Source organism: Anarhichas minor, unplaced genomic scaffold (assembly GCF_050575085.1).
Source record: "Anarhichas minor isolate MPS153535 unplaced genomic scaffold, ASM5057508v1 ptg000058l, whole genome shotgun sequence".
NCBI lineage: Eukaryota > Metazoa > Chordata > Actinopteri > Perciformes > Anarhichadidae > Anarhichas > Anarhichas minor.
This window is the reverse complement of record NW_027466504.1, coordinates 12,377,000-12,404,986: the sequence shown is the minus strand read 5'-3', so window position 1 is coordinate 12,404,986 and position 27,987 is coordinate 12,377,000. Positions and strand designations below refer to the sequence as shown.

The 27,987-nt window shown below is 42.5% G+C and overlaps 2 protein-coding genes across 2 annotated transcripts; both read right to left on the bottom strand.

Annotated features, from left to right (window-relative positions):
* Positions 1-5,240: 5,240 nt before the first annotated feature.
* On the bottom strand, positions 5,241-9,781 carry drgx (dorsal root ganglia homeobox). The gene is made up of 6 exons (XM_076077354.1): positions 9,663-9,781; positions 8,703-8,803; positions 8,034-8,135; positions 6,150-6,322; positions 5,733-5,845; positions 5,241-5,620 (listed from the first exon to the last, which is right to left on the bottom strand). The coding sequence occupies exons 1-6, from the start codon at positions 9,718-9,720 to the stop codon at positions 5,241-5,243; spliced, it is 927 nt and encodes a 308-aa protein (XP_075933469.1). The 5' UTR covers positions 9,721-9,781.
* Positions 9,782-11,618: 1,837 nt separating this feature from the next.
* ercc6 (excision repair cross-complementation group 6) lies at positions 11,619-27,639 on the bottom strand. Its single transcript, XM_076077032.1, has 22 exons — positions 27,536-27,639; positions 26,795-27,000; positions 26,450-26,678; positions 26,070-26,190; positions 25,850-25,964; positions 23,908-24,628; positions 21,972-22,103; positions 21,137-21,295; positions 20,086-20,221; positions 19,677-19,847; positions 19,254-19,430; positions 17,687-17,803; positions 17,168-17,263; positions 16,176-16,394; positions 15,596-15,706; positions 15,019-15,138; positions 14,626-14,720; positions 13,965-14,110; positions 13,302-13,802; positions 13,032-13,200; positions 12,856-12,934; positions 11,619-12,756 (listed from the first exon to the last, which is right to left on the bottom strand). Exons 2-22 carry the CDS (start codon positions 26,988-26,990, stop codon positions 12,307-12,309), a joined length of 4,260 nt encoding a protein of 1,419 aa, XP_075933147.1. The 5' UTR covers positions 26,991-27,000; positions 27,536-27,639; the 3' UTR covers positions 11,619-12,306.
* Between the last annotated feature and the right edge of the window lie 348 nt (positions 27,640-27,987).

Below are 27,987 nucleotides of genomic sequence, written 5' to 3'. Positions count from 1 at the left end.
TCAGTGGAATCAAATTAAATTCAGTCAGTCAATGTCTTTAGTAAGTGAATGTGAATTATTTAGGAGAGTAAAGCAGCGATTTTTTTTCATGTGTTAATTTATTTATCTGCTTGAAAACTCACTGAAGATGACAATGCATGCATGTGTGGAAGGTTGAGTATATCTATTGTTTTACCTTTTCTCAGAGGCATTATATATATATTATTTGTAAGTGTCCCTCCTTCAACATGAAAAAGAACATAGAGTGAGCTCTTGTCTTACCTTCCAGTTTTATAGTCCATAATTTGTGCCCTATTGTAAACTCCTCAAAAGGCTCGATGATCTGATCCTCTCACCTCACACAAGCCCTTTCTGGCAGCACTGTCTTTCTATTAACAACAATCCAAAGCAAAAACCTCTATGTAGTCGACACTCAGGTCTCTGAGCATCTGACCATGGAGGCAGGCAGCGGGACCCGGGGCTGGAGACCAGACAGAAATAGCAAAGTTGTCCCAGAGAGAGTGTCCACCATGGGGGGACAGAATGAGGGCTTGAGCTAGCATGCGGATCTGTGAGATCCTTTGGTGTCGAGTGTCAGACGGATGAAACAAACAGCTTCTCAACTATTTATAAATCTGGACAGCTAACTGTTGGCTATTTGCAGCTAGTGCTAGCCATCACAAGTTGGAAAGTGTTAGCTGAGGAGGTTGTGGGGTCTAAACATGGGGGAGAAAAAAACGTTTTTTGTGTGTTATTGAGGGTGTTGGTGGGTGGGGTTTCAGGGGGACTGCAGTTTGACTGCTCCTCTGGTAGATAAAAATAACTAATTTGCTTTACACTTGAGAGCCACCTTCTTCGTTGAACAGAACTGACAAGTGCTATGTGGAGTGTTAACAAGTGGCTCCTGATCACCACCCACCTGCTATCATCATTACAGGCTTGAGAAAGCTTCCTGTTGATTACATGACCAGAGCAGATCTTTCTGAGAGGTTCATTTCAACATGAATTTAACACTCACTTATTATAGTTCTATGGAATACTTATATAATCTCCCTGGCTACAGCCTCACTTACCCCTAGGAGAAAAGGCCATAAGGCAGAGGAAGGGGAGGAACTGTACCCCCCCCCCCACCCCACCCCACACACACACCCTTACCACCCCGCCCCTCCTACAACCCACTGCTATAATAGGAGATTGCTGGAGCAGATAGTTTCCTGGGGGATTCTGGGCGGGTGCAGGGCCAGCCTGGCAGTATGATGGACACACGCACATGGGCCTTAGTGGAGTTGCACTCCTCCATGTACAACCACACCAACACACTAACACGCACAGATGGTTTTGCATACAGCTCACTAAATTGAAAGGCTGAGGTAATCCCTTTTTAACTAATCTCTTTCCTCCCCTTTAAACAACCTTCACCTCTATCGAGACGTACATCTCATCCACTGTATGTTCTCCACGCTGGACTCTTGTCAATCAATACATCCAAACTGAATTATTTTGTTATGACTTTTTTCGACATGCTATACTATGACATTTTTAGGCATATACTATGACTTTTAATGACTTTTTTTACATACTATACAATAACTTTTTTTGGCAAACCATACTATGACTTTTTCAGGACTTGTTTTGACATACTGTATTATGATTTTTTTGACTTACTATACCATGACTATTTTGACAAGCTTTTTTCGACAGACTATACTATGACATTTTTTGACACATTATACTTTTTTAATGTTTGTTGGTTGCTGTAGGTGAAAGTGCGTCAACAATTCTGTGAACGTCTTAGACATTTATCTGTAAATTTTATACACATTGCGAAAAATAGAGAACCCAGCGGGTAGATACGTCATCCAGCCACAAACCAGAAGCTGAAGTCACACCTGAGTGAGGCAGCACAGAGGGCTCGCCCCCCTGGCTTCATGATTGGATGGTCAGATGCTGTGTTAATCTGAGCATTCCCATTGGCTATTCGGGAGGAAGCGTCCAAATAGGGTAAAGAATACTTGTTCCAGGTATAAAGAAAGCAGCCTTGTAATCGTAAGTTTGATTTGTACTCATATATTTGATTCGTATCTGTAAACTTAGGAGTCACACATACAGTTGAGTTCAGTAAAATTGTTATTCTTGCATATATTTTTCATTTGTCCACAAAGTGTCCTGACCCCATTTGATTCCATAGATTTCCTCCATGAAGATGAGAAAATCAGCTTCAGAGATCTGAAACATCCTCATCCAGAATTTGTATCTTGTTGCTATATCATCTTTTGCTACTTACGTTTGGGACTAAAACGCTCAGCGCTTGTTGAAAAAGGGTTTTGATTAATAAAATAAAATTGACAAAAACGTCCCTCAGCAAATATTGTGCATAAAAGTGTGCATAATATGTGTGTTTATCCAAGGTTTGACATGCGGGCTGTTTCCTGCTCTCTAAGTCCCTCTAGTGGACAATCTAAGAACAAGCGTCGAATCCCATTTGGTCTGTAATGTTTTAAAACATATCTATGTTTTTGCACAGTGCAACTCTCCAACTTTGCTTCAACATAGTTGTATTACGAAGCTACTGAGGACTGTTAGCATTGATCACAAATGCTGAGGATGCTCTTCCCTGTGCTGAGTAAGGAGGAGCGGAGCTGTGGTTTTGTGGCAGACAGCAGAGAGGCACATTACTTGCTGCATTAAGATATGCTTTGTTTGTATTATCTCCATTCTGAAATGAGCTTAATTGATTCTAATTTATTGGGTTATTGATCGGATCTGTTGCAGGAATGAAAAGCAAAGATGATACTCTCGTGGGGTGTTTTTTGGCCCTTCAGCTGACCGGCCCTGAATGCACTTTATGTCTGATTTTGTCGGCTGGGTCCTTGAATAGTAAAAATGTAGGTGTCAAGCAAAAGAATTGTATGTGTGTGTGCCAGTCTTTCTTGAGCATACGGTCTCTCTCTGTGTGCCTTATATTGTCTGTGGATGAGTGCATGTGCACAACGTGTCCCTGTTTCAGGACATATTTCCCCACATCCCTGCAAAAATATTTCATTACTGCAACAAAAGAAGCCCATTAACTGTACTGTAAGAACAGAGTTCAACTGCTGTCCCCCATATTCACCATGTTTGTCTGCTTTTCTGGCCGCTCTCCAGCTAATTTGATATAACAATGCTCGACAAAACCGCCTTGCCACTTTTTTTTAGGTGACAGAAAATTATCAATGATGCCACATGCACAGCTGAATGTCAACACCAACTTGACTTGTTTATGAAATATTAAAGCAGTGAATTATGGGCACCATGCAGAACTTAATGATGATCGGAGTCATTATAACTTCAGCATCCTTTGTTTTGGCTAATGATTAAATTCCACAACTACTGTATTCAATTTTAGAGATATAATGTGTTTTTCACGTCTTTTGTATGAGTTGGCTGGATTCTGTCGTCCACATTGGTACATTTTTGGAAAAAGAGATGATTTGTATAAGGATATTGTGTTATCATTAGCTGCCATGTCAGGGGGCTTAACATCTTTGCTCTGGAGCTGTCTTAAAGCAAAATCATTTTATTAGGAGATGATGTTTTTGTTAATATTATTTGTGGCATGAATAGATACAACAGAGTAACTACTATAAAATATTATAACACCAAATGTATTAAAATAGGCCATAATTCGGTAGATTCTGATTTAGAAACTTTATTTTAAACTGGATTTTGACATGTCTGTATCAAAAGTGGCAATTTATTTGTACTGCAGATATTTTGAAAGAACACATGGTGTCCCAATGACGTAAAAATCTAAATCTAAAAAGTGTTAATGTCACAAGAAGGTGACTCATAGTCAGTGAAAGCATCATTTTATTGTAATAGTTGTAGGGTACTTGGGGTACAACATGCACACATAATGGTGTAAAAAAAAAAGAGGATGCAAGTCCTCCGTACTCTGTTTACAACCTGGCACGACATCTGACATTATCTCCCTCTTCTGTGTCACCAGGGTGTCGCCTCATCAATTATTGAACCAGTACTTCATGGTAATACATAATTTCTTATCAATTATTCATGATAATGTGTGTGTAGTTTACTTAATTGTGTTATTGACTATCAAAAGTAATTTCCTGAAAATCCTCAAGGACGTAAATTGAATCAGCCCAACTACTGGTCGTGTGCTCTGCGGTTAAGTATTCTCAATCTGATCAGCTGATCCTTTATTCAACGGTCATCCTAGTGAGGAGAGATATTTAGGAATAATACATCAACAAATGTATTGCCTTTGATAAACTCCCGCGTGAAGAGCCCTGAGGTGATGAGAGATGATATTTTTGAATATGTAAATTCAACATTAATAAATAGCATATATCATGTTTAATGAGGTTTATTAAAAAATGCTGAGAGAGAGGAGGAGAAAGAGGAAGAGGGTGAGCTTTCCGAAAAGTAAATAAATAATAAGCGCCACGATTGCTCTCCTCTCTCCCGGCTTTAAGGGAAACTGATAAATAATGTATCAGAACAGATGGCTGGAGCGCGAGGCAACAGGAGAGGAACATGAGCGACTACATCTTTAATTGTTTTAAAGAACATGTCACAACAGGACCGGTGTGGTTCCTGTCTGCTGGCACTACAGATGTGCTAACAGAGTGGACGGGACAACCACCGCTCCGTCTGTCTATATGTACACATTTACACTAAAAATGGCTGATTAATATTAAAGTGCACTTTCACTTTAAAATCAAAAGAATGAGAGATTGTTTGAGCCCATTAATGACCTGATGGCATAAACATTATATTGCCAAAAAATCCTCACTGTCCTGCCATCAGTTCTACATTTACAGTTTACATGCATTAACATTAACAATGTAAGCATCTGTCCTCTTCATGAAAACAAGAGGAACTCTATCAGGAATTACTTAAATTCACATTATCAAATAGGATTTTGTTGCACACATGTATCTATCTTAGTCCATCAAGTAGAGTCCAAGAGTTCGCGAAGACAAATATAGATCCAAAACCACACTTGTGCTTCTATGGGGACAACAAGGCCCCAAATATTCAGCATTTCTCACAAACAATAATAATTTACTGTCAAATAAATATTTAAATGTTTGCATCCATACATTGTGATATCAATAAAGTATTTCCCAGGCAGGTTTGTGGAGTCAGTCAGTAGTTGTGCTTAGTTGCTCATAGGACCAGCGTAGAGTAGTGGAGTAATAACAGGCACGATCACACAGATTTAGAGTATCAGTACATCCATGTTTATGTCCAGCGCTTCACTTTTTCTCCAGTAGTTCCTTGGAGCAGTGAGGGTGTTTGTCAGGACTGCTGCCCAGGACTGGGATCTTGGTGGCCGGGCTGGGACTGGAGCTGTCTCCCCCTCTTCCCACACTGACGGGCATCTCCATGGCAGGACCCGCCGTGGGCCTCGCCATCCCGGCTGTGCCCATGCCGACTCCAGACAGGACTCCCACGCCGGCACCGGGCCCGGTCGCCGCACTAAGCAGGTTGGCAGACTGCAGCACGGCTTCCGAGTGCTCGCGGGCCTTCATGCGCAGGGCGGCCACGCTGGCTGTGCGGTTGCCCTGACAACCGTAGGGCGGCAGGAAGGACAAGCCCATGGGGTCAGAAACACAGCAGGAGCAGAGGCCGTTACCTGAAAAATAACAAAAGTGGGACTTGTAGTGAGACTACTGAGAGCAAGATTTTCATCATCACATCATCATAAGTACCATCTCTATTTGCCAATTGATGAGAATCATATTTACCTTTCAGCGTGGCGACCTGTGAGAGGGCCTGGGCGTAGGTGGCAGAGTTGAGGAGTGTGCCTGGTATACAAGACGGGAAGAACGGACCACTTGGACCCACTGTCCTGTTCATACTGGAGAAAACAGACATACTGTATGTTATTATAGTGAAAAGTTAAAAACTAGTAGAACTATTAATAGCTGCTTTCTCTGTGGCTTTGATTGTTGCATAATCAATTTAATTGTGTTTATTAAGGACGCCATGTAATCTACAGAAAGGATCTCGATGGCTGTCAGAGTTTTGTGGTGGCAGTTCTTGAAGGAAAGGATATTACCTCTTATTTCTTTCCATCACCCAGATTCAATAGTCTGCAAATCTGCTACCAATAAAATGTCGTTTCACAACAAAAACAGCTAAACAATCCGTTTTTTTCTCACCTCTGCTGCATCTCCAGTGGTTCTTTCTGCTTTCTGCTGTGGTCCACAGGGGACTGAGAGTTGATGCTGCGAGATGGAGGAGTGCCGTCATTCATCTGCTCTTTCCCTCCATCAGGGTCTGCGCTCCCTCGCTCCGTCTTCCTCCACTTTGCTCTGCGATTCTGAAACCAAACCTGCATGAAAAAAGAAAAGAAAGGGAAGACAATTAAATTAAATCACCAATTAAAACTAGAGAATGGCTGCATTTCCTGACACATTAGTAGTTTGCAACCATTTATTTAATTTATTGAATGCAGCTTTATATCCATGACAAATTGAATCTTACCAAGTTCTTAATTTCTCTTGCATATTCTTTTGGCATATCACAGACAAACAAATGCAAACTTAAAGCATAGTTTACAGATTGTATTTTTCGATCTTGTTAACAGGTTTTGCAAAGTTAAACAAATGATCAATTTACTTTCAAGAGGTGTTTGAATGCATCATGCTAGAGCGCTCTAATTTTCCACAGTCCGCGACTTATCCCAAAAAAATCCCCCATCCACACAGCTGAGAACGTATAAGTAGTGGTATCTTAATCGAATGAAGGTCACTGCCTATAACAACATTTAATTGAGCAATTTTTCATTATCATATTTTAATGACTTCCCACTGACAGTTGTGCTGCCCGAGAGAGAGGCAGCTATGATGAAGTCGTTTATTTCCCTATTTAGTGATTGTTTGACAACATCAGATTCGATTAGGACTTGGTTCTAGCAGGCATTAATCATGATGTGTGAATGGAGGTTAGAGTCGGTGTGCATGTGCTCTGCATCCCTCCTATTGTACCAGAGATGTCAACAGCCAAACAAAACACGTGCATTCATTCGGCATAGAGAAAGGACAACATTTTGGTGGCAGGACAACAATACAACCAATGGACTTATCTCACCCCTGCACCTTCCAGCTAGAAGTCGCGCCCCCCCACACACACACCCGTCTCTGAATGGGCTATAATTGCTCCATTAATCTCAATTTGCAGCGTGCTCTTAATGCGGGGGAGGCCCATTGACACTTTACAAAAAGGGGGGCAATAACACTACAACAGAAAGGAAATTTATTTTCTAATAATAATGTAAGTTTAATATCCCTGCATACTGCGGTGGATTCATGTTCAGATTTAATAATAGGAATGTGGTAATCGGATTAGGAGGGGAATAATTTGTTTACAATCCCTAATTTACAACGCTGGATTCCATTATCAACCCCGCCATTGGGTTTAAGCGATAGTAAGATGACCCTGGGGAACAAAAGGCAAACTATTATATTTCCCACAATTAGATCTGTGCGCACAACAAAACCCAAAAGCAAATCTGGAATGCGGGAAATTACATACAGGACACATAACTTAATTACATCTGGCCAAGTTTATAACTGCGCATATGTGCAGGGCAGGACCGGAATATAAATTGCCAAATTTAAGGTGCGTGTGTGTTTTTTGTTGTTGGTGTGTTTGTGCTTTAAAGTGTGTGTGTGTGTGTGTGTGTGTGTGTGTGTGTGTGTGTGTGTGTGTGTGTGTGTGTGTGTGTGAAAAATAGAGAGAGGGGGAGAGAGTTTTGGAGGCTTCAGGATTTGCCCTCTTTTAAAGCACATATCGTTTCCTGTCTGCGTAAATGGAAAAGGATCTGCATGGATGATGTATTCCTACCTTTGAGACGCGGACAAATTAGTGAGGAACATTATCGCTGGTTAATTATGAATGACCGATTAATCAAGCTAATCTAATATTCACCATTATGTTGATGTTATTAAAGTGCATCGCCGGAATGACAGAGTGGCTTAATTTACCCTCTCTTGGATGGTCAAACGTGCCCAGGACACATTACGCTGCTGCTGCCTACCTACCTGCACCCTGGCCTCGGTCAGGTTGATCTTCATGGCCAGCTCCTCCCGGGTAAATACGTCAGGATAGTGAGTCTGGGCAAAGACGGCCTCCAAAGCTTCCAGCTGTATGGACACAAAACACCAGTTACACTTAAAATAAGTTTTTATTGATGCATTTGTTAATTTCTATTTGTCTAGGCTTTTCTTGTCTTCTAGTTTCCTCCTCCTTAATGTCATCATCATATCTAAAATTAACTCACATACATTTGATAGGGATAACAACCTAATAAAAGATAAAAGTAAAGTGGACTAAAATAGGCTTAGATATTGTCCTAAAATCTAATTGGCTGCACGCATAAAGAGGGGAATTTACATATATGCGCAGGCATGATCTTCAAAAGGACATATTCATTTCTAGAGGTTTTCTAATATTGTATTTTTATTTTCATGTGTGTGAGGCACTGATCTATTTTTCTTTTAGGTTTTCATTGCATCAAACCAATTGTAAAAAGTCTTATTCTGTGTACCCATGGTAGTTGTCTGGAAAACACAACTTTCTGCCAAAGTCCTTCATTTTGAAGTGTTTTATTATTTTTCCTACATTTAGTAGTGCCTTCGCTTTAAGCGAAGTTCCATTTATTTCTTATTGTGGATATATTTGTGGATATATTTGTTCTGGATGATAATTACCTGTTGCAAAGTAAATGTTGTTCTGTTTCTGCGCTGTTTTCTACGTAGAAATCCATCATCAAAATCAGCCGGGGCGTGGTTGCCAAAGCCACTTGAATTCACTGAAAAAAAAGTTTATTGAAGAGAAATCAGTCACTTAATAAAATTCAATTCAGTTTCCAATTTCATGTTTGCATTGAAATCAATTCAGTAAATATGTTAAAAAAAATAAAAAAACCTCCGTCTGAAGAGAAAGAAATGTCGAAAGAAACTATACATTTTGGCCAAAGCCGACAAGATCTCTGGCACATTTTGTACTTCGATTAGTTGTATGAAACATTGATGTTGGGTGTCTGAGGGGAACCATGACGGACTAAGAGCCATGACACCCAACATCTGTGACCGGCACAAAACACCCCCTCTGCCCTGGGGCTAAACCACCAGCGCTTCTCACAAAAAACACCCAGCAGATTGATACAGCAGAGGGAAAATAAGACTTAACCCCTTTCATCCACCTTTAAATCGGTGGGAAAGAGGAATTACTCGCGGATTTAGATGTTTTTGGAGTTACTTTAACCATCAAAGCATTTAAGTTTAAATTTTGAAATGAAAAATATGTTTTCATAATGTTGTAGTGATTACTAACGTAATTACTAATGTTGTAGTGATTACTAACTGTGGAGTATGACATATTTTAAGTGTTCCTTGCATAATAATAACGTTTTGTTTTACAGGCCTGTGTCTGTTTCATTATTAATTATTAAAGATGATCATTAAAAAGAAAAAGAAAAAAGAAAGCATCTACTCGGGCATTTTATTCTCGGTCCTACAACAAGAACAACGCACACTTTGTGCGCGCAAGAACGCAGCCTGAACATTACTAAAACTTTTTCAGACTCTGGCTTTAAATCATAAATAACTTGCAGCTGTATGAAATCAACAGAAAACGATGCGGTGAAAAATGCAGGATAGGAAACTCACATGTGTTGGGGCGACAGCACTCTCCGTCCAGCTGAGGCGGACAGTGAAAGTAGAACATCCTGACGGGTCTCTGAGCTGCGAACCTGCACCTGGAACAGAGACCAAAGTTTCAATCCAAAGACTCGGATCGTCTGCAGCTGTTACCGTGCGATTTAGTTCTGTGGTGGAAAAAAAAATGAACACATTTAATCGTCCCAATAAGAGGTGGCGCCGTGCGGGACTTCAGGCGATTCAAAGTTGATGAGAGAGAGCATCCTACCTGCAGTGAGGATGCTGATGTGAGTGACTTCCCGCTCTGGAGAGAAGTGGCTGCTGCACTCCACTGACTTTCTGTCTGGGAGTGTCCAGATCTCTCTCTCTCTCTCTCTCTCTCTCTCTCTCTCTCTCTCTCTCTCTCTCTCTCTCTCTCTCTCTCTCTCTCTCTCTCTCTCTCTCTCACACACATACACTCACACACACACACACACCACTCACATCTCTCTCTCTGTCTCTCTCTGGGAGTGTCCAGATGTCTCTATAACTGTATAACTGTCTACAGAGTGTTAAGGCTTTCAGCTAGTGTCGCAGAATCTCACGCCTAATTGGTCCTAATCGGATTATCACGGCTTTGTATCTCTCACCCCCAACCCCTGGCGTGTGTGTGTGTGTGTGTGCGCGCGCGTGTGTCAGAGGAAGATAAAAAGAGCAAGAGAAAGAGGGAGAGAAGGGGGGGAGATCTATACCCAGGGTGGCAAACGGCAGCTCTGCTATGGTGCCAAAAAAATTCATCACAAGTGATTGTTATTCCAGAGTCAAGCATATTCCCTAACCATAAACATGCACACATACCCGCTGCACTTTTTTATGTGGTTCTTTCATATATTAAAAAAAGGAGGATGACTGCTTTTGGGTTTTAGATTGACTGTCGGGTGGGTTAATTGCTCGTCAGGGTGTGTTAGGGGGTCCACTTTACAAGGGGTTGCGCATGTAGAACACTCACAAGGCCAAATTTTTGATTTTGTTCACAGCAAGGGGTCCTGCGATTTATTTCGCTTCCTCAGATAAATGATCTGCTGCGGGACCCTTTCAATTAGTTTTAAAGCGCATCGGGGACGGCAGAGAGCAGACGCCATGCGTCTCTGAGGTGGAGGCAAAATGAGGCTTCGAGAAGCAGCTGAAATTTAGAAGAGGAGTGCGGGATTGGACTAAACCACATAAAGTGCAGAAAATCCCTTCTAATGGCGCGTAATTGGTTCTGTAATATCATTACAGGCGGATAATGGCCAGTTACAGGGCCCCGCGCTATTAAGGGTTTCCCTGGCGTGCAGCGTTTATGTTATTAAAGGGGGAATATAATGATATTTTAGTTATTAAATGCGCGTAATTAATTTATGCACCACTGAAAATAAAGTTGTTATTATGACCTCAGTGAGGTGCGTGGAGAAAATTGAAATCAAATAACGGTTGATAACTTTATCCCAATATTTGGTCTAGACAACTCCGACAAGAGTGTGTGTGTGTGTGTGTGTGTGCATGTCTACTTCCTGTCAGCGGCTTCCGTCCAGATGATGCTTAAGTGTCTTAATGAAATTACACTCGTTGGTTAGAAACAATTTTCCAAGTTAACTTTCACTATGTACAGAAGGTTTTGAGTCCCATGTTTACATGATTTCTACAGCTGTCTTATACCGGACTTTCAGGACCCTGGTCAGCTCCACACATCCACACGCAACTATAACTCACTGACTGTCTTTTCAGTGAAACCATACATTTTCAAACTAAATAAATAAATTCATATCTACCACCATTATTCTGGTGAATATGGATTTACCACATAACTCATTCGTTTGGCTTGGTACCTGTATATAAGGGCTGATCATCTTCTTTGAAATACAATTTGTTTTACATTGTTTCATACCAATTCAATAGACTTCCTTTACTCTAATCCTGTTTAAATAACCAAACATGGAAAAAGCAAGCCGTTGCAGAGGTTTATTATCTACAAATAATACAAGCCTTTTACCTTTACAAAATATGGCAGGTAAATTACTCTGCTTTTTGACAATATTTCCACAAATAGGAGGTAGCTCATTTGAATTTTACTGAAGTCAGTAAGAAAAATCGTTCATTACAAAATCGACTAAAATCCGTGGAGATCTAGTCCTATTTACAAAATGACACACAACTCCCCTATTATATCTTATCGAAGCATATTAAAATTACAAAATCTGACAAGTGAAGCTGTCAAATCAAACAGTATATCTCTGAGTAGATCATTAACACGGTTATACAGGTTTAACTTTCAGGCAAATATAAAACAAGTGAATTCAAGTACAACCAGGAACAACAATAAACAGAAACAATTTCAATATGTGAACAAACGCAAAGCTCACATTGCAACTGACTTTCCCTTCAAGATGTAGTTAACGGATAACTGATAACAACACGAGCTTACAGCTTATTGTACTGTAAAATATGTTAATATGGTCCTTCCATAACAAACCCATTTCAATCTAGTTTCATCAATGTATTTTTGTTTGACAAAAATCTCAATTTGACACAAAATAAAAAAAGTAACATGTGAGATTTTCTAAGCTGGAACTCTACAGAAAGCTGACAAGTTCTTAAATATGCATCACAGTTCAGGCTTTCATCTGTGCTTCCCTCAGCGGAAGTGCTCCTTCAGTCTCCACATGCCGTCCTGACCAGAAGTCCTCTGGAAGTCACAGATGCTCCTGAGCAGCTCTCTGAAGACGGGCGCCTGTTTCTCGGTCAGTCTTGGTTTGAAATACCCCAGCACTTCCTGGGTGGTGGCCTGTCCGTCCACATTTGCCTGGAAGGCTAAGAAGTTGCGTACATCCACCAACAGCTCGTCATGCTCAGTGGGCGGAGCTGGGGGGGAGCTGGTTGCTGGAGCTCCAGAGTCGTTCTCCTCTTCTTCTGCTTCTTCTCTTTGGCCGGAGGGCACGCTGAGGTGATTACGGGCTTTAATCTTGGCCAGCAGGGAGAAGGAGGAGAGTGGGGCGGAGTTTAAGTCACTTTCTGCACCCTCCCCACTGAAGTGAGCTCCTGAACCAGGCTTCTTTGACACAGACTTCTTTACAATAGCAGCATCCTAAAGACAGGAACAGAGGAATTCACACAACATGGCATCACAAACGCAAAATAACAAATCAATATTATCTGCATCTTTTCATACTAACACTGCTGTTACCTTGCATTTGCTCAGAGTGGGGACGGACTGAGCGGAAGGTGGAACCAGAAGAGAATTATTCTTTTGTCCAAACCGTTTCCTGAGAGAGCAAACAAGGGGAAAAATTGAGATGTGTGATTCACATGAGATTAGTGGAGCTCTGATCAAACCAAGTGTGTCAGTGTGAGACTGTGTACCTTGCAGGTGGAGGAGGGGGTCTATTGAAGGACAGCCTGCACTGCTGGCGAGAAACCTTTAGTGCTTTCAGGGCATCTTTGGCCACCCTGTTGGCTTCTGCCTCCACAAGAACATAGTCAGGGTTGGAGGACTCCATGATGGAGTCATGCTGCATCACACTGTGGATACCTGAAGATGATAAGAGTCAACAAAGAAGCGTATTTTTCACAAGACTTACGAAATAAACCATGTCTGATATGGCTGATGGGGTTTGTGCACAAAAGGCCTACCAGATTTCTTGAAGAGCTTTGCCAAGACATAATCATCAGATTTCTTCTCCGTGTCTTTGTCTTCACTCTCCTCTTTCTGAAAGGTTCCTTTCTTCACCAAGTGAGAAATGCGGTGGCCTTCACACCGAGAGTCCTTGGAGTGTTTACGCTTCTTATGTTTGCGTTTGGCCGAGACGACCGAGTCGCAGTGCTTCCTCTTTTCCCTGCGTTTCTGCGGGCTACTCAGGGTCGAGTCTGTGTCTCTGAGTTGGTGAGAGCTGGATGAGTTCGAGCTTTTAACTGCTGGCTCGGCTCCGGCCCAGTCTCCGTTATTTTGTTCTGTATTCTGTGTATTTACTGAAATATTTGGCTCTATATCCAGGCTATTTTGGTTAGTGCATTGACGGTCTAATTCGTTCTGGTTTGCTGAGGAGTGTTTATGTGTGCGACTGCCATGGTTTCCCCTGTGTGATGGCATTGGCCTCTGAGGTTTCTTGGGTGCCTTGACATCAGAACCTGTACCTGTACGACAATCAAAACAAAGCCTGCTGGTGAATTCTTCCAAACTAAATCCATTTTCATACATCTGTCTCAGGGGGGGGCTTCAGATAACCGAATAATTGCGCAATAAAATGTCTCTCTGGGAAGAACAAAATTAACAAACAACAAGAAACATCTGCAGACCTGCAAAAAGGGCACTGGTCTCTGTTCCCTGAGCTCCATCAGGGTCAGTCAGTGTGAAGAGCTCATAGATGTCGTTAGACTTGAAAAAGCGTCTTTGTTTGGGGTCCTTCAGAACACGGTTGGTCAGGAACTGTTTGAAGATTTGTCTGAATCAGAACAGATCAAATATAGAATTAGACACTTCTATGTAATTAGTTATTTTACCTCAGCAGGCAACCGTGATCATCTGTCACCGTAGAGTAGTTTGGCTGATGGATGAGAGAATTAGTTAACTGCATTACTGTAGGTTTTAAAATAGAATCCCTGCAGGTCTTTTAACTTGCTTTTTGAAGGCACTTTACAGACCCTAACCAAACAGAGCAACAGTTTAGAAGTCCTAGATTGGCCGTTTAATAATGCAGGATAGCTTTTCAATTACTGAGACCTGGGATAGTGCAAGTAGTAATACAGCAGTGATGTGAGCAATTAGTCATGTCGTTACCAATATTCACGAATGAGTGAAGTCAATGAAAAGATAAATAAAATGCAAAACTGCACGAGACATAGGCATAAAAGCCAGAGCAGGACTATTTTTGACCTCTTCTTAATTGATTTCCGTCTTTGAATATCATACGTATAAAGTGCTTATGGCCAAACACAAGAAGAAAAACTGCACTCTGACCTGTGGTAAATTTTCTCCTCAATGGTCCCTGCAGTCAGTAATCTGTAGACCGTTACTTGCTGCGTCTGACCGATCCTCCATGCTCGCTCCCGTGCCTATGAACAACACCATAAAACCAAACAAATGACGATACGGTACATTATCCGAAACACAGAGTCAAGGTTACTGGGGCTTAAAATAAACAGGAAAGAAATTGTAAAAAGCCGGAACAGGAAATGTAGGTAATTTTAAGATGCAAGTAACGCAAGAACGAATAACCAAAATGCATTAAATCGAATTAACATAGTAAATGTGTTATCTTAACTATTAGGTGTGTGTGTGTGTGTGTGTGTGTGTGTGTGTGTGTGTGTGTGTGTGTGTGTGTGTGTGTGTGTGTGTGTGCATCTATTTTACCTGTGTGTCGGTACTAGGGTTCCAGTCTGGGTCATAGATTATGACTCTATTGGCTCCAGTCAGATTGACTCCCAGACCTCCGACTTTAGTGGTCAACAAGAAGATAAAAATGGATTTGTCCTGGAAGAAAAAGATTAATAAACATCATGTCCACAGTTTTATGCTCCTTTCTATAATCATATAAATAATAATAATTATAATAATTATATAAATAAATAATTAGTAAATTCTTGAAATGTGTTGGAAGACATTTGGTTTTCTCTAAATAAATCCTTTTTAAAGAGAATGAGATTAATCTGAACCTGTCTTTTTGTCACTTGATTCTCCTCGTTGCATTAACATAAACTCCTAAATACGGACACATTTTGCCGTCCATTTGGAGGGTTGTATTATTATTTATTTTAAAATCTTCCTTTCAAAGACAGAGCCAATAAAGTACATCCAGTTTGAACAACAGATTGTCATCAAGTAGGGTTTCCACCTCAGGGTGTGCAGGGTTCCACTGATGCATTTTGTCCCTCAGGACAGGATTTTCATGGGAAACACTTAAACCCCATTAGGGATGAATAATCCTTACCTCGTTGTACCGAGCGATGAGGGGCTGTCGGGAAGCTATTGTGGTAGTGCCGTCCATTTTCACGTACGAGTAATTATTCTCCGTCACAAATACCTGCAAGATGTCCAACATCTGGAAAGAAGATAAAGACAGCAGAGAGACGGTGAGAAAAGAAAGACTGGGAGAGAAACATGGAGAGGAAGAGAGGGGCTGAGGTTTGGATTATCTCTAAAAGGATTAGAGCAGATTAATATTACATGGACAGAGATACCGACAGGGAGGGTCTCAGGTTCCCTCTGAGGTATAATCTCATTGGTATTGACTGCAACAGCTGGGGCCTCGCTCACATACACTCTCTCTCTCTCTCTCTCTCTCTCTCACACACACAGTTTTAGAGGCACAGACACAACGTTTACAAGTGACATGACAATTTAAGACCTAAATAATTTAATTTGACGCAGGTTAGAAATTACCTGTTTTGCCTATGCAAAAATGTGTGCAAATGATTATGATTATTATATATATATATATATATATGAACTACTCCTTTAGCCGAGTGACTGATAGGTGAATCAGAAAGACAGAGCAACGTGTTCCTAACCTGTCTAGACTGACTGAAGAGCAGGACTCTGTGGCCCTGTTTGAACCAGAGTCGCAGCAAAGACTCCACGACTATCAGCTTGCCTGAACGTTTCCAAAAGCCAAAGTGTTCCTCTTTAGTAAGCTGCTCCTCTGGGATTCCCCTCAAAATCCGGGGGCCGCCGGAGAAAAGGTCAGGGTGGTTACAGATCTTACGTAGTGCTATCAAACCTGCGAATATCTGAGAAGCACAAAAAATTAAAAAAAAGAACAAAAGGTTTTTAAATAGACCGTTTCCTTCAATTACACAGAATTGGTGTTAGGTGACAAATCTGGCCATTGTACAGCGTTGCACCTTTAAACAAATAAACACATTTACTTTAGGAATTAGTCACATAATTTATTTACCAACAATAAAGGCTGTGTTTCTTGATGAAGGCCCAACGGCCACTGCATTAGTAATGGTGGTTAATGGACAGAGAGTGACCACTGAATATGTCTATAAGAGCATATGTGTATAGGTGTGTGTGTGTGTGTGTGTGTGTACAATCTGCTGTGGTCACCCCTGGCTCTCCAACCACGTCCATTTGGTCAGTGGTGATAAATGGTGGAGTCTCTCTCTCCAGAGTCGAGCTAATGTGAGAAGAGCAACTACACAGCTTCCTCAAGGAGAGCATCTTAAAGAATACTAAAGTCAAGCTATTAGGGGCTTAACAAAATTTACATGGAAGAAAAAAATGAATTCCACTGATGCCTTTTCAAGGTGTTGTGTGCATCAAGGTGTACATACACAATACACACCAATGCCTTTGAGCAAGAGCGGTGAACTGATCATCAGTTAGGAGGCTAAATAATGAATAAGGCAAGTCTTGTTCCTGGAAGTCTTCTACTTGGCGGAGAGTTTTGCTCTTCTTGTCTTTAAAACAAGAGTGTGGGTCAAACACTAAGAGCCCAAATTGAAGACGCATAAAACAAACACAGCGAAACCGTTTTAACGATGAGAGCGAGGCTTACCTGCATGCCCCCGTTAAGCATCTGGTAGACCTCTTTGGAATCTAAAAAGCTCTGATAAACCTCCCGCTGGTCCTCTGTTAATCTGCAAAACAGAACCTACACACACACACACAGACACACAGCAGTGTAAAAGTGTGTAATAAGCAGTGAAGGTCCACTTTAAAGCCCTTTGATGAAGTGCAGTGTGAGAGGACAGGAATTAGATGAAAGCAACGTGTTTTTGGAGCCACTACTGTCCCGAGGGACTGATTTAATGAGCTGAAGTGGACTGAGGAGTCAACCAGCGTCAGCCGCGTGGACAGACCAGGGACCAGCCACCTTAATGAATACCTGCTCCTTTTACTTTACTAGGACTTTATTAGCTGGCTTCACCTGACAAGGGCCATGCACATTCATCAAATACTCCTTAGACGTGGCACATAGTCACATCAACACCTCCCCAGTTAAAAGAAGCAGGCGTGAGAGGCGGTTCGATACTTAGACAGAACAGGGTCACATGTCCTCGAGTATGACGAATACCTGTTCATTTTTGTCAGGTAAGGAGAGGTTGGCCTTGACATCTGCCTTCATTCTTCTGAGCAGGTACGGATTGATGGTGTCCCTCAGCACGCACGCACACTTAAATGCCGTTTGGACCTGAGAAACAACAAAAGCAAACTGCTTTAAGACAAAAGCAAGATTCAGTTCGGGGGTGTCAAACAGCCACATCAACAGCCACACCTGTCAGTGTGGATGTTTCCTGAGGCATGATTGTCGTTTAGTCCCTCCTCTGCCCTCTCTCATCACCTCCCGCATGTATGCTGTCCCTCTCAGCAGCACAGGCCATTAAACATTGATCAGAGTGCTGTTGGTCTCGGGGGACAAAGCCCTCTTCTTTCATCAGCACTACTGGCCGGCTCCATTGGAAACAGAGGGGGGGAGCTCCCGGTCCCACCCCCAGCACTAGGAGCCCCGATGCAAATGTCCTGCTACACCTCATCCAGAGTCAGTACTTAGGGCCAGTTAGCCTTTTAAAACTACACTCACTGGGGGTCCACAGAGGAATCAAAGGCACCCTCTGCAAACGCTGGAGGGGACAATAACGTGGTGGGATTTTGGGCTCAGTGGAGGTCAGAGTGGAAACGAAGAAGAGGAGGGCAGCAGACGATCCAGGGATCTCTGTACAAGCTGCCGAGTGGATTCACATGGGGATGCAAACACATGCTTCAGTAATGGATCCAGCGTCCACAGCCCCCCCCCCCATCCACATGCGTTCTTACATACATCTATTTGTACATGCACATGAACGAACATCAGCCGAGGGCCTGCTTTGCTGTTCTGAGAATTTCGAGAAGAGGATAAGGCAGCAGAGCTTAGCCCTCTCTGACCATTTAATAACATTAATAATTAGTAAAGGTTTTTATTATCGACAGCGGAAGTAGCATCAATAGCCAGCTTAAATAATTAAATCCATACAGTCAGTGGGTTATTAACGATTGAGCACTAATGACAAAGGGCTACAATTTAGCTCACTGACTCTCCACTTTAGCTTCTCCCTCTCTCCCTCTCTCCCTCTCTCACACACTGGGGATGAACTGGAGTTCCTTTGCATGGACCTACATTATCCTGCACTGCACTTAATGGCTCTGTCGCTCCAGCATCTCTCCTCCTGACTTGCTTCCATCCAGCTGTCCAAAATTTGTGCCAACATGCGTGTGCGTGACTAGTGTTGTCACGTGGCTCTTTAGCCTTCCTCCTTATGCTAAGGTTATAGATTTACTTATGGGCACCTCCTTGCAGCAGAATTATGAGCGCTGCTTCTAAAATGACACACCATCATATATCCTTTGCTTCCGTGTTTCACCGAGTTCTACTTTGGTCCACAATGGAAATAAACACGACATATTTTTGTGTTATCCTGTTTTTAACCCTCATTTTAAATGAAAACGGACAATTTAAATCAAATTGTACAATTCAAAATACAAGATTAAGCACCGTGACATCCTTATGCTCAGTCTTTTTCACATCTGGTTTCTTGATGGATTAAATTATTAATTATATTAATTAAACAAATCCTAATTTTGCATTTGTGCGTTCCAGTAGCTACCTGCACATGTGAGGCATTGCTGTATCCTCCCATGGTGATGGGCACAGAGAACTGCTCCATGAAGACAGACAATGTCCCCAGTTTGCCGGGGAAGACAAAGTCAAACAGAGACCACAGCTCCTTCAAATTGTTCTGCATGGGAGAGCCCGACAGAATGAACCTGTGGGGAGTGCGAAACTAGAGAGAGGGAAGAAAGAATGTACGTTAGGTATCTTGAAAGAGCGAAGTGATGTCCTAGCAGGTTAGATGTTGATGTACAAGAAGGAATAGAAGTAAATAGCTTCTTCTAATGAGAGGAATGTGGAGTGTGTGAGGTTTAAATGTATTCACAAGTACAAATCGTTCTTATTGTATGCATGCTTACAATAATGTTGTGGTTAGAATGTGTGTGTTCATGAATGTCTCAGTGTTTTGAGACAATACCTGCTTGCAGGCAGTGGTAACTCCAGCGTTTGGATTCCTGATCTTATGGCCCTCATCCAGTATAATGTAGTGCCAATCGAAGCGCTGCAGGGTGTCTTGCATATTCCTCACAGCTGAATACGAGGTTATCAGGATACCATGACATGCTGCTATCTCTGGAATAAGCTTTACCTGAAACAAAACAAAAAACACATTAATAATTACAGTTTTTCCATCAGTGCGATTCGTAACCATCTCTGGCAGCTTGAGCATCTCCTTAATATGGTTTAAGGAGAGAGAGATGAAGAGGGGACAAGGTTCGGAGATAATGCTGCAAAACAGACCTCTAGTGCCCCCCAGAGGACAAACAGACCCTGTAGAAAACTTAATAATGAATCTGAGAATGAAACTCACACAAACACACAATTACCTTGTTGCTGGTGAACGAGCCAGTTTCATGTAGTACAGCCACTCTGAAAGGAGGCCACCAGGTGTGGAACTCCTTTACCCACTGGTGCATCACTGTAGCTGGGCACACGATGACCGTCGGACCCACACCAACATATCTACGACCAAACACACAGCACAGAGAGGTTAACTTACAGACGGGCAACAAGGGAACTCGGGGGTTCATTTCACTTTGGATAACCTCAGCAAATTTCATTAGCAAATTACAGTCATCATTTTCTAAACCAAATTATAGGAAATAAAGGCTTTTCCCATTAAGTGGAAACGAGCTTTGGTTGCATGTAAAAGGTGTTATGCATTAAGGCATGAGGGAATTAGAGGAAGCCGAGTGTCCTGGTACAATAATGCAGCAGAATCCTCCTACTACAATGTCCACCTCCACTGCCCCGTATACTCTCTGTGAATGAATCTAGGAAGCTGCATGGATCCATTGGACACACGCTCAGCTCTTCTGTGAAGATTTACAAGAGCACAGACGCACACATACACAGACACTCATAAAGACACACTAATGGGCTGGTATGAACCTCTGCCCGGTGGAAGCTATTGATACTTGGCCATAATTGAGTTTGCAAGCAATCAATTTGTGGGCGTCTATACTAGACAGAGTATTGACCATCAGGGAAGCTACGCCTCCCAAATGCACGAGTGTCGTCTGTGCAGTAAAACCAGATTATCACAACAACTGCGTCATGTTATCCATGGTTGATTTGTTGCGACACAACTGTTCTATCCCCAGTTCAGGAGTCCAAAATTTATTTTAAGTGTTCATGAAGACACTCACTCTATATATATCTCACTCACACACACACACACACACACACACACACACACACACACACACGCACACAGTGTCAGTGTTTTCTCTGATGTCTGCAGTAAGAAAGTGAAGAGTCTGATAATTGAAACATGTTTAATAATTCAGATGAAGACTCTCAAGCAGAAATCCCCCTAATCAAATATTCATACCATACAGACACACAGTCTCTGGCCACTGTTTAGTGTGTGTGTACCTGTAGTTGGATCCTCTGGTCCTCAGTTTGCTGTAGCTCAGTCCAGCCAGAAAGCAGATGACCTGGATGGTTTTACCCAATCCCATCTCGTCTCCCAGGATGCCGCCTGCCTGCTGACAGTGGAGTTCCCACAGCCACCGCACACCTGTCTGCTGGTACCTGACGATGTGATAAACACATAAGCAAATAACTGAGAGAGCCTATGCATGGCCAGCAACTATGGACATCCAAGAGCACAATGAACTGTATGTAATGTAATTGTACTGTGGTTCAATTACGCTTGCCAGTAAATGACCCAATCCATACCAGCTAGAGGTGGGATGTGCTTGAACTTGCAAGCCAAATGTCAGTTTCCTTAAAGTGATTAATATAGTACTATGTTATTATTAAATCCATGCAAAAAAAACAAAACACACAATTTGTCGTAAATTGGGACAAACGTGGTGCGTTAAGAAAGACAAGGCCAGCAAAGTAGCACAAGAGAGGATTTGACCAGATACAAGGACAATCACAGGTTGGCAAACTATTTATCAACTAGTGAAACTCAAAGTTGCCACAGTTCTTCCTAGAAGTGGTTTAAAACAACAGACTGACACAATTACTTACCAATGAATACTAGTGAGCTAGAGTAGCAGTAAGTGAATCGAGGTAGTGATGTCTTGATCGAATAATCGTTGGTTAAGGACAACGGTGTGTCACGGACCAAGACACCAAAGAAAGTCCACAGATATTTTACATACACTTATTATTTTACTGCTACGAGTCACATGCTATTACTTCCTCACAACATCTGTAAATAATTGAGATAACTCACAATCTTTCACAATGAACTTACTTGTAAAGTTTTTTCCAGAGGAAACCGGGCACTTTGAAGCCTTCGTCAAATTCTTCATCACTGTCGTCGGAGAGCTCCTCGCCTCGTTCTCTCTTCGCCTCCCTTTCTCGAAGACGCTGTCGCTTCCATCTCCTAGTAAGAGGATGAGTACATATTAATGAAGTACATCAAGGGGTGAAATGCCTTCTTCCATTTTACTTTGAAGAGAGGGAGGAGGGCGCTTCAGTCAATATCAGTGACCACAGCCAACTTGCTGAGCTTGACGTCAAAGAATAAATCCCTGCTGATTGATATTGTGTTATACATCCACAATTAAATAGATGTGGTAATCCAAAGCTCTAAGCTCTAAAAAAAAAGCCCTGTAGTAGACTGGTGACCTGTAGTAGACTGGTGACCTGTAGTAGACTGGTGACCTGTAGTAGGCTGGTGACCTGTAGTAGGCTGGTGACCTGTAGTAGACTGGTGACCTGTAGTAGGCTGGTGACCTGTAGTAGACTGGTGACCTGTAGTAGGCTGGTGACCTGTAGTAGACTGGTGACCTGTAGTAGGCTGGTGACCTGTAGTAGACTGGTGACCTGTAGTAGACTGGTGACCTGTAGTAGACTGGTGACCTGTAGTAGGCTGGTGACCTGTAGTAGACTGGTGACCTGTAGTAGGCTGGTGACCTGTAGTAGACTGGTGACCTGTAGTAGGCTGGTGACCTGTAGTAGACTGGTGACCTGTAGTAGGCTGGTGACCTGTAGTAGGCTGGTGACCTGTAGTAGGCTGGTGACCTGTAGTAGACTGGTGACCTGTCCAGGTTACGCCCTGCCACTCTGTGCATACTGGGATAGGTCCAGCTACATACACTAGATACATAGAGAATGGATGGATATGGAACCTACACCTCTTGCACTAACTGATTTATTTTAAGTCTTGCCTACACAGGTGCGTGGATAGCAAATGTTTTGAGTTGTTGGTATTTCCCTTGAGGGGCGGGAACATCTACAGCAAAAAGGGAAATGTAAAGGAGAACAGTTTTAATGGTGCAGTAGAGAGGGCAGTTAGAGGCACAGTCGTCACGCAGCAAATGAAGATTGATACAGACAATTAGTAGTGCGAGTTCCCCAGAAAGGTGTGAGGTGGAGAGGATAAGAATCCATCTTCATTTGGGCCTGGTCCTGTCACCCTGCCACAAAACTGGTCCTTTAGCTGGGCCTGGGAGACCACACTCTCTAATTAAGTCAAGACTAAGCATTGGTTCAGTTAATTACACTTTTCTGCCCCCACTCCACCCCCCCCCCCCCCCCCCCCCCCCCCCAACTACAAATACCGCCCACTCTAATAATATCATTCCTCATATAAGCTAGCCTCACCATCCACGCCGTGCCTATGCTGTTGAATTGACATTCAATCACTGTAGTGTAGAAAAAGGACACATGCCAACACAATTTATTTGGCAGCTATAAATATGAAATCTCATTAGGGCTGCTCTTCCATTAATTTGAGCATTAGAGAGAGTGAGTGTATAAAACCATGTGCAGGAGGATAATTAGGCCAGTGTGAGAGCAGAGGGAGAGAGAGAGAGAAGAAGAGCGGGGAGTGAATTTGCTTAGTCAAGAAACAGCTGCCAATCTCATCTGGGATTAACTCTCCTTCTGCACTATGGAGCCAGCAGAAAGCGACTGCTTTTCGCCTTAACTAAAGGGAACAACAATAGCACATTTGCACCGCTGCCACTGCGAATGTGAAGCAAAGTTAAAGGCTCAATCTGCCTGTGATTTACAGGCCCGGATGAACGCTTTCTCTTTTGAGGAGGACTTGCTGATGAAAACTTTTTGCACCTTTGCATCCAACAATAAATCCAAGAAAAAAATCTACTGTTGACCCCCAGTTTTATCATTTGTTTACAATCAATAATTTATGAAAGTGTATAGCACAAAGTACATAATCATACCGTATTCGCTGTCTGTAGTACTCCACATCTCCGTCATCTTTGTTTTTTTTGTCTTTTCCCTTCGCATCCTCCTCTTCCTCCGAACTCTCGGGGCAGTATTCTTCCTCACTCTCCTCTTTCTTCTTTACTTTCTTCGTCCCTTTCCGTTCCCCTTTCTTGTTGTATGGTTTCAACGTGTACTCTTCTTCATCATCATCATCCTCCCCAAAGCCCTCCTCCATGGCTTCTCTCTCCTCTTGGTCCGGATCAACGCCTTCATCACTGGGCAGGTACTCTGAAGCCTCGCTGTCTGTCCCCTCACCCTTAGTGTGAAGCTTGCTCCTTGGTTTAGGGAGGCGTGGCTCAGCCTTAGACCGACCCTTAGGACGGGCCTTCAGAGCTGTTATCTGAAGCTTTCGGATGCGCTTCTTCATCTTTTTGTCCTTGGAAGTGGAAACAGTTGCATTAGTTTTTCCCTTGGCTTTATCGGGGCCGAGTCCCGAGCTCCGTTTCTTCTTGAGAAGAGGGACTCTCCTCCTCTCAGTAGCCATCTTGGCCTGGTCCGCCAAGTACAGGTCAAAGGCAGAGTTTTCAGTGAGCATCACTTTTCGAGGCTTCTTTTTTTCCTCCTTCTGTGGGATTCGTGTTCCAAACGGAGTCATGTGACCTTTCCGGATAAGCTCCTCCCATTCGGTCTCCTGAGCAGGCATAAGCATGCTGCCCAGTGTGGATGGCCCGGCTTCTGTGCAACACACACATTAAGCAGGGTTAGATACAGTACCGTCAAGAATCAGCTGAAACTAGTAACATTGTGGATCAATGTTTTGATTAGCAGGTCCCCATTTTGTTTGCCTCACATGAGGTTTAAAATGTTGTTTTTTAATCTGTTTGTGCTCTGTGAGAAAGGAAATGCACGTAACAGATTTGTTAGCCCTCAAGGATGGATACAAGACAATGTGGTGAGAAACACTGAATGTTAACATAACCGTCTTGTCTTCAAGAAAACTCCACAGTGCCCCTTTATGTGTGCAGCCATATTTACATGTTTGTTCAAGCGCATAATAAATACACAAATGAACTTGTGTTCAGAAAATCTTGGGAGGAAGGTTAAATCAGCAATGAATCACATTTGGCTGAAACACTGCTCTTCTTAGGTTGCAACTTTCAAATCTGTACGTCTAATAGCAACAACCGTTAGTGAGGTGGTTCATGTTCAGCTCTACCACAACACAGTATGATGCTTGTGTCAAACAGAACTGGTTATGTATTAGACATCATGCAGCAACGTATTGGTATGACTTGTAATTGCAGTATATGTGCAGTCCTTCTGTGTAAACATATGAAAGCTGTGTGGAAGGGTTTAGTTTTGTATCTCACAGTTCTGTTGACATTTCCACAATAAATGTACTGGTTTTCACTTCCATCTCACCCATCAAACAGCAGCAGGTGGACCTCTAAGGCTACTGTGAAAAGGTGAACTGTGTTGATTGGCAACACATAAACTGGAGAAAAAAACATTTCAACACTGTAACAGTGGAGTGTTCAATGTGGAAATGTTTTACAGAAATTTGTGATATTTTTCTCATTACAGTGCACATCTTTCAAAACCGTTGACATATATTTTGGCGAGTGTGTCGGGGTGACATCGGCTGAAGATGTGACTATATGAACAGCCATCACTGTACGGAGTATTTTAATCACCCAAAATGTATTCAAGCCTTTGCTTACAATGTTCTATGACAATGGCCACCATAACTGCAACTGGTTTAACGCTTTGCATTGTTTCCATTTCTGCTTTGTTTCGTTACAATTTGGGCAGAGCTGAACATGACCCTGGTTTCACATTATCCATAGAAAGCAGGAAACCAGCACTTTCTTTTGCCTTATGCCTTATTGTTTCCCCCATTAGTGAGTGGACAATGCTTTTAGTCAATTAGAAAATAATCATAGAAAGAAACCTCACCTTCCTCTCCATCATCCTCTGCCAAAAGCTCAGCTTCTACCCTCTCGGTATCCTCTCCTCCCAGAATGGCCTGAAGTCGCTTTTGTTTGGCTTTGACTTTCTTCAGCTGTTTCTCCTGATATAAAAAGTGTTTTCATCATTATCAACGTTACGTTAATGTAACATTATTATGAAATTCATACAATTGCAATTTAAGGGTTTGTGATATTTAGTTTTGTACCTTATTTTCTTTCTGTCGTTTGACAGATTCAATCTTCCGACTGATATCTTTACTGGAGGCAGCATAGGGAGACAGCTGCTCGATAATCTTGTTGATTTGTTTCAGAGACGCTGTGACCGACCTGAAACACACACCATGAAAAAAAAGAGGAAGATTGTTATTTTTAAATCAGAAAGACATATGTGAAATGTGCCCTAGTAAAATATATGTTTTTTTTGTCTTTAATTGTCTTCATCCGAGTTCACTCAGAGGTCAAGAATTCTACTGCAAATATCTCTTATAGGAACCTATACTGATTTTACTACCGCTACTAAACCGTATGATTTTTATCAAACGCACTAGGCAAAGGCCTCCCTATTATTGCAGTTGTTGTCCTTTACCTGACATCGTCCAGCACAGAGTGGTATTCCTTCTCAGCCTCAGCTTTAGCAGCAGCCTGACTGGCCTCCTGAATCGCCTCGTCCACTTGCTGAAGGACCCCTTGCTCGAGGACGTCATGGTCATACACAGCCACACCAAGGCCCTGGAGTTCATTGGCTCCAGAACTGGCGGATGCTGCTTGAATACGCTGTCGATCGATCTGCAGCAAGGCTCCAGACCTCTTACCACCTATACCCCACCGCAGATGACAACACACGGAGAGAGCCAGGAATCAGTTTGACAGATCAAAGCTATTCGTAATGTTCTTCCCTGCTGTCTTATGGTGCAGGAGTTGCGCATCTCACCGCTGTTGCCCTCCCCAGGTCCAGTGTTGGCAGGATAGGCTGCAGCAGCCTCGGAGCCCTGAGTGTTTTCAGGGAAAGAGCAGACAGCTGAGCCCCCTGTAGACCCATCCTCGTCAGTCCCTCCCGGGGTAAGGGCAGCACTGGCAGGGCTGGAGAGACAGGAGGGCACCTGGTCCTCTGAACCGTCTACAGGCATAGTGATGTAGCTGCAGACAGTCAAATGTGTCATTCACATGTCAAACTGACAATCTAACGTTATGTCTCTTCTAAGTACAAGATAAAATGTTTACTTAATATACTCATTGTGGGATAACGTAAGCTTAATTGCCTCCGCGGTAGCTTGGATGTTGGTAAACGTTTACTGACTTTAAGCGAGGTTAGTTATCCTGAGAATGCGTAACGTTAACGTTAACGTCCCCCTTTCTACGCTTAAGCGTAGAAAGGGGGACATTAATACATCTACTGAAACAGTTACCTGCTCTAGGCAAAGAATATACAAAAACAAGTGAGGTCCATCGTTGTAACGAGCACATGCAGTTGAGTTAGTAACAAGGCTCTCACAGATGCCCATTGTTTACGTGGCTAGGCTAGCCCGCTAAGCTAACAGTGAGCCGAACATCATCAGCAGGTTTGAATTAAACTACCAACAAAAATAGACTCATGCGACAGGGAGTTATCAGTTTGGGTCTAATGTGGTACATTAAACCGAGCGTCGCAGGAACAATGACAGAAATGACTTACAAAACCTGCAGTTACACAACAATCCCTGCCTTGGTTTAAATGATGTTATGTAGCTTCCGATCTTCGTTTCCGGTGCCGGCGTGCTGTCAGTCCAGTGAGTCACCTGCTGGACAGCGCCATCTGCTGGTGCACAGCGGCACGAGGCTCTAGTCCTCTAGATGGCGCCACGAAACCACTTCTTTTAGTAGAGAATGGAGGAACTCACTTCCCCAGTGCAATGGAAATGTTTTAAGTGTACCACATTTTGACATGTTGTGTTTGTGTTTCGCATAATCAGCTTTGGAACCAGTTAGATGTAGATTTAAGAGTTGAGAAGAGTGTGGGAGTTTTTCTTTTGTCGCAATCAGGTTGCAGTCCAGCCAGATCTTGTATAATGTGACTATATATGCCACTTCAGATCTCAATCTCTTCATCTGTAAAGCATCAAACCCTTGTTAATGGAATTACTTTCA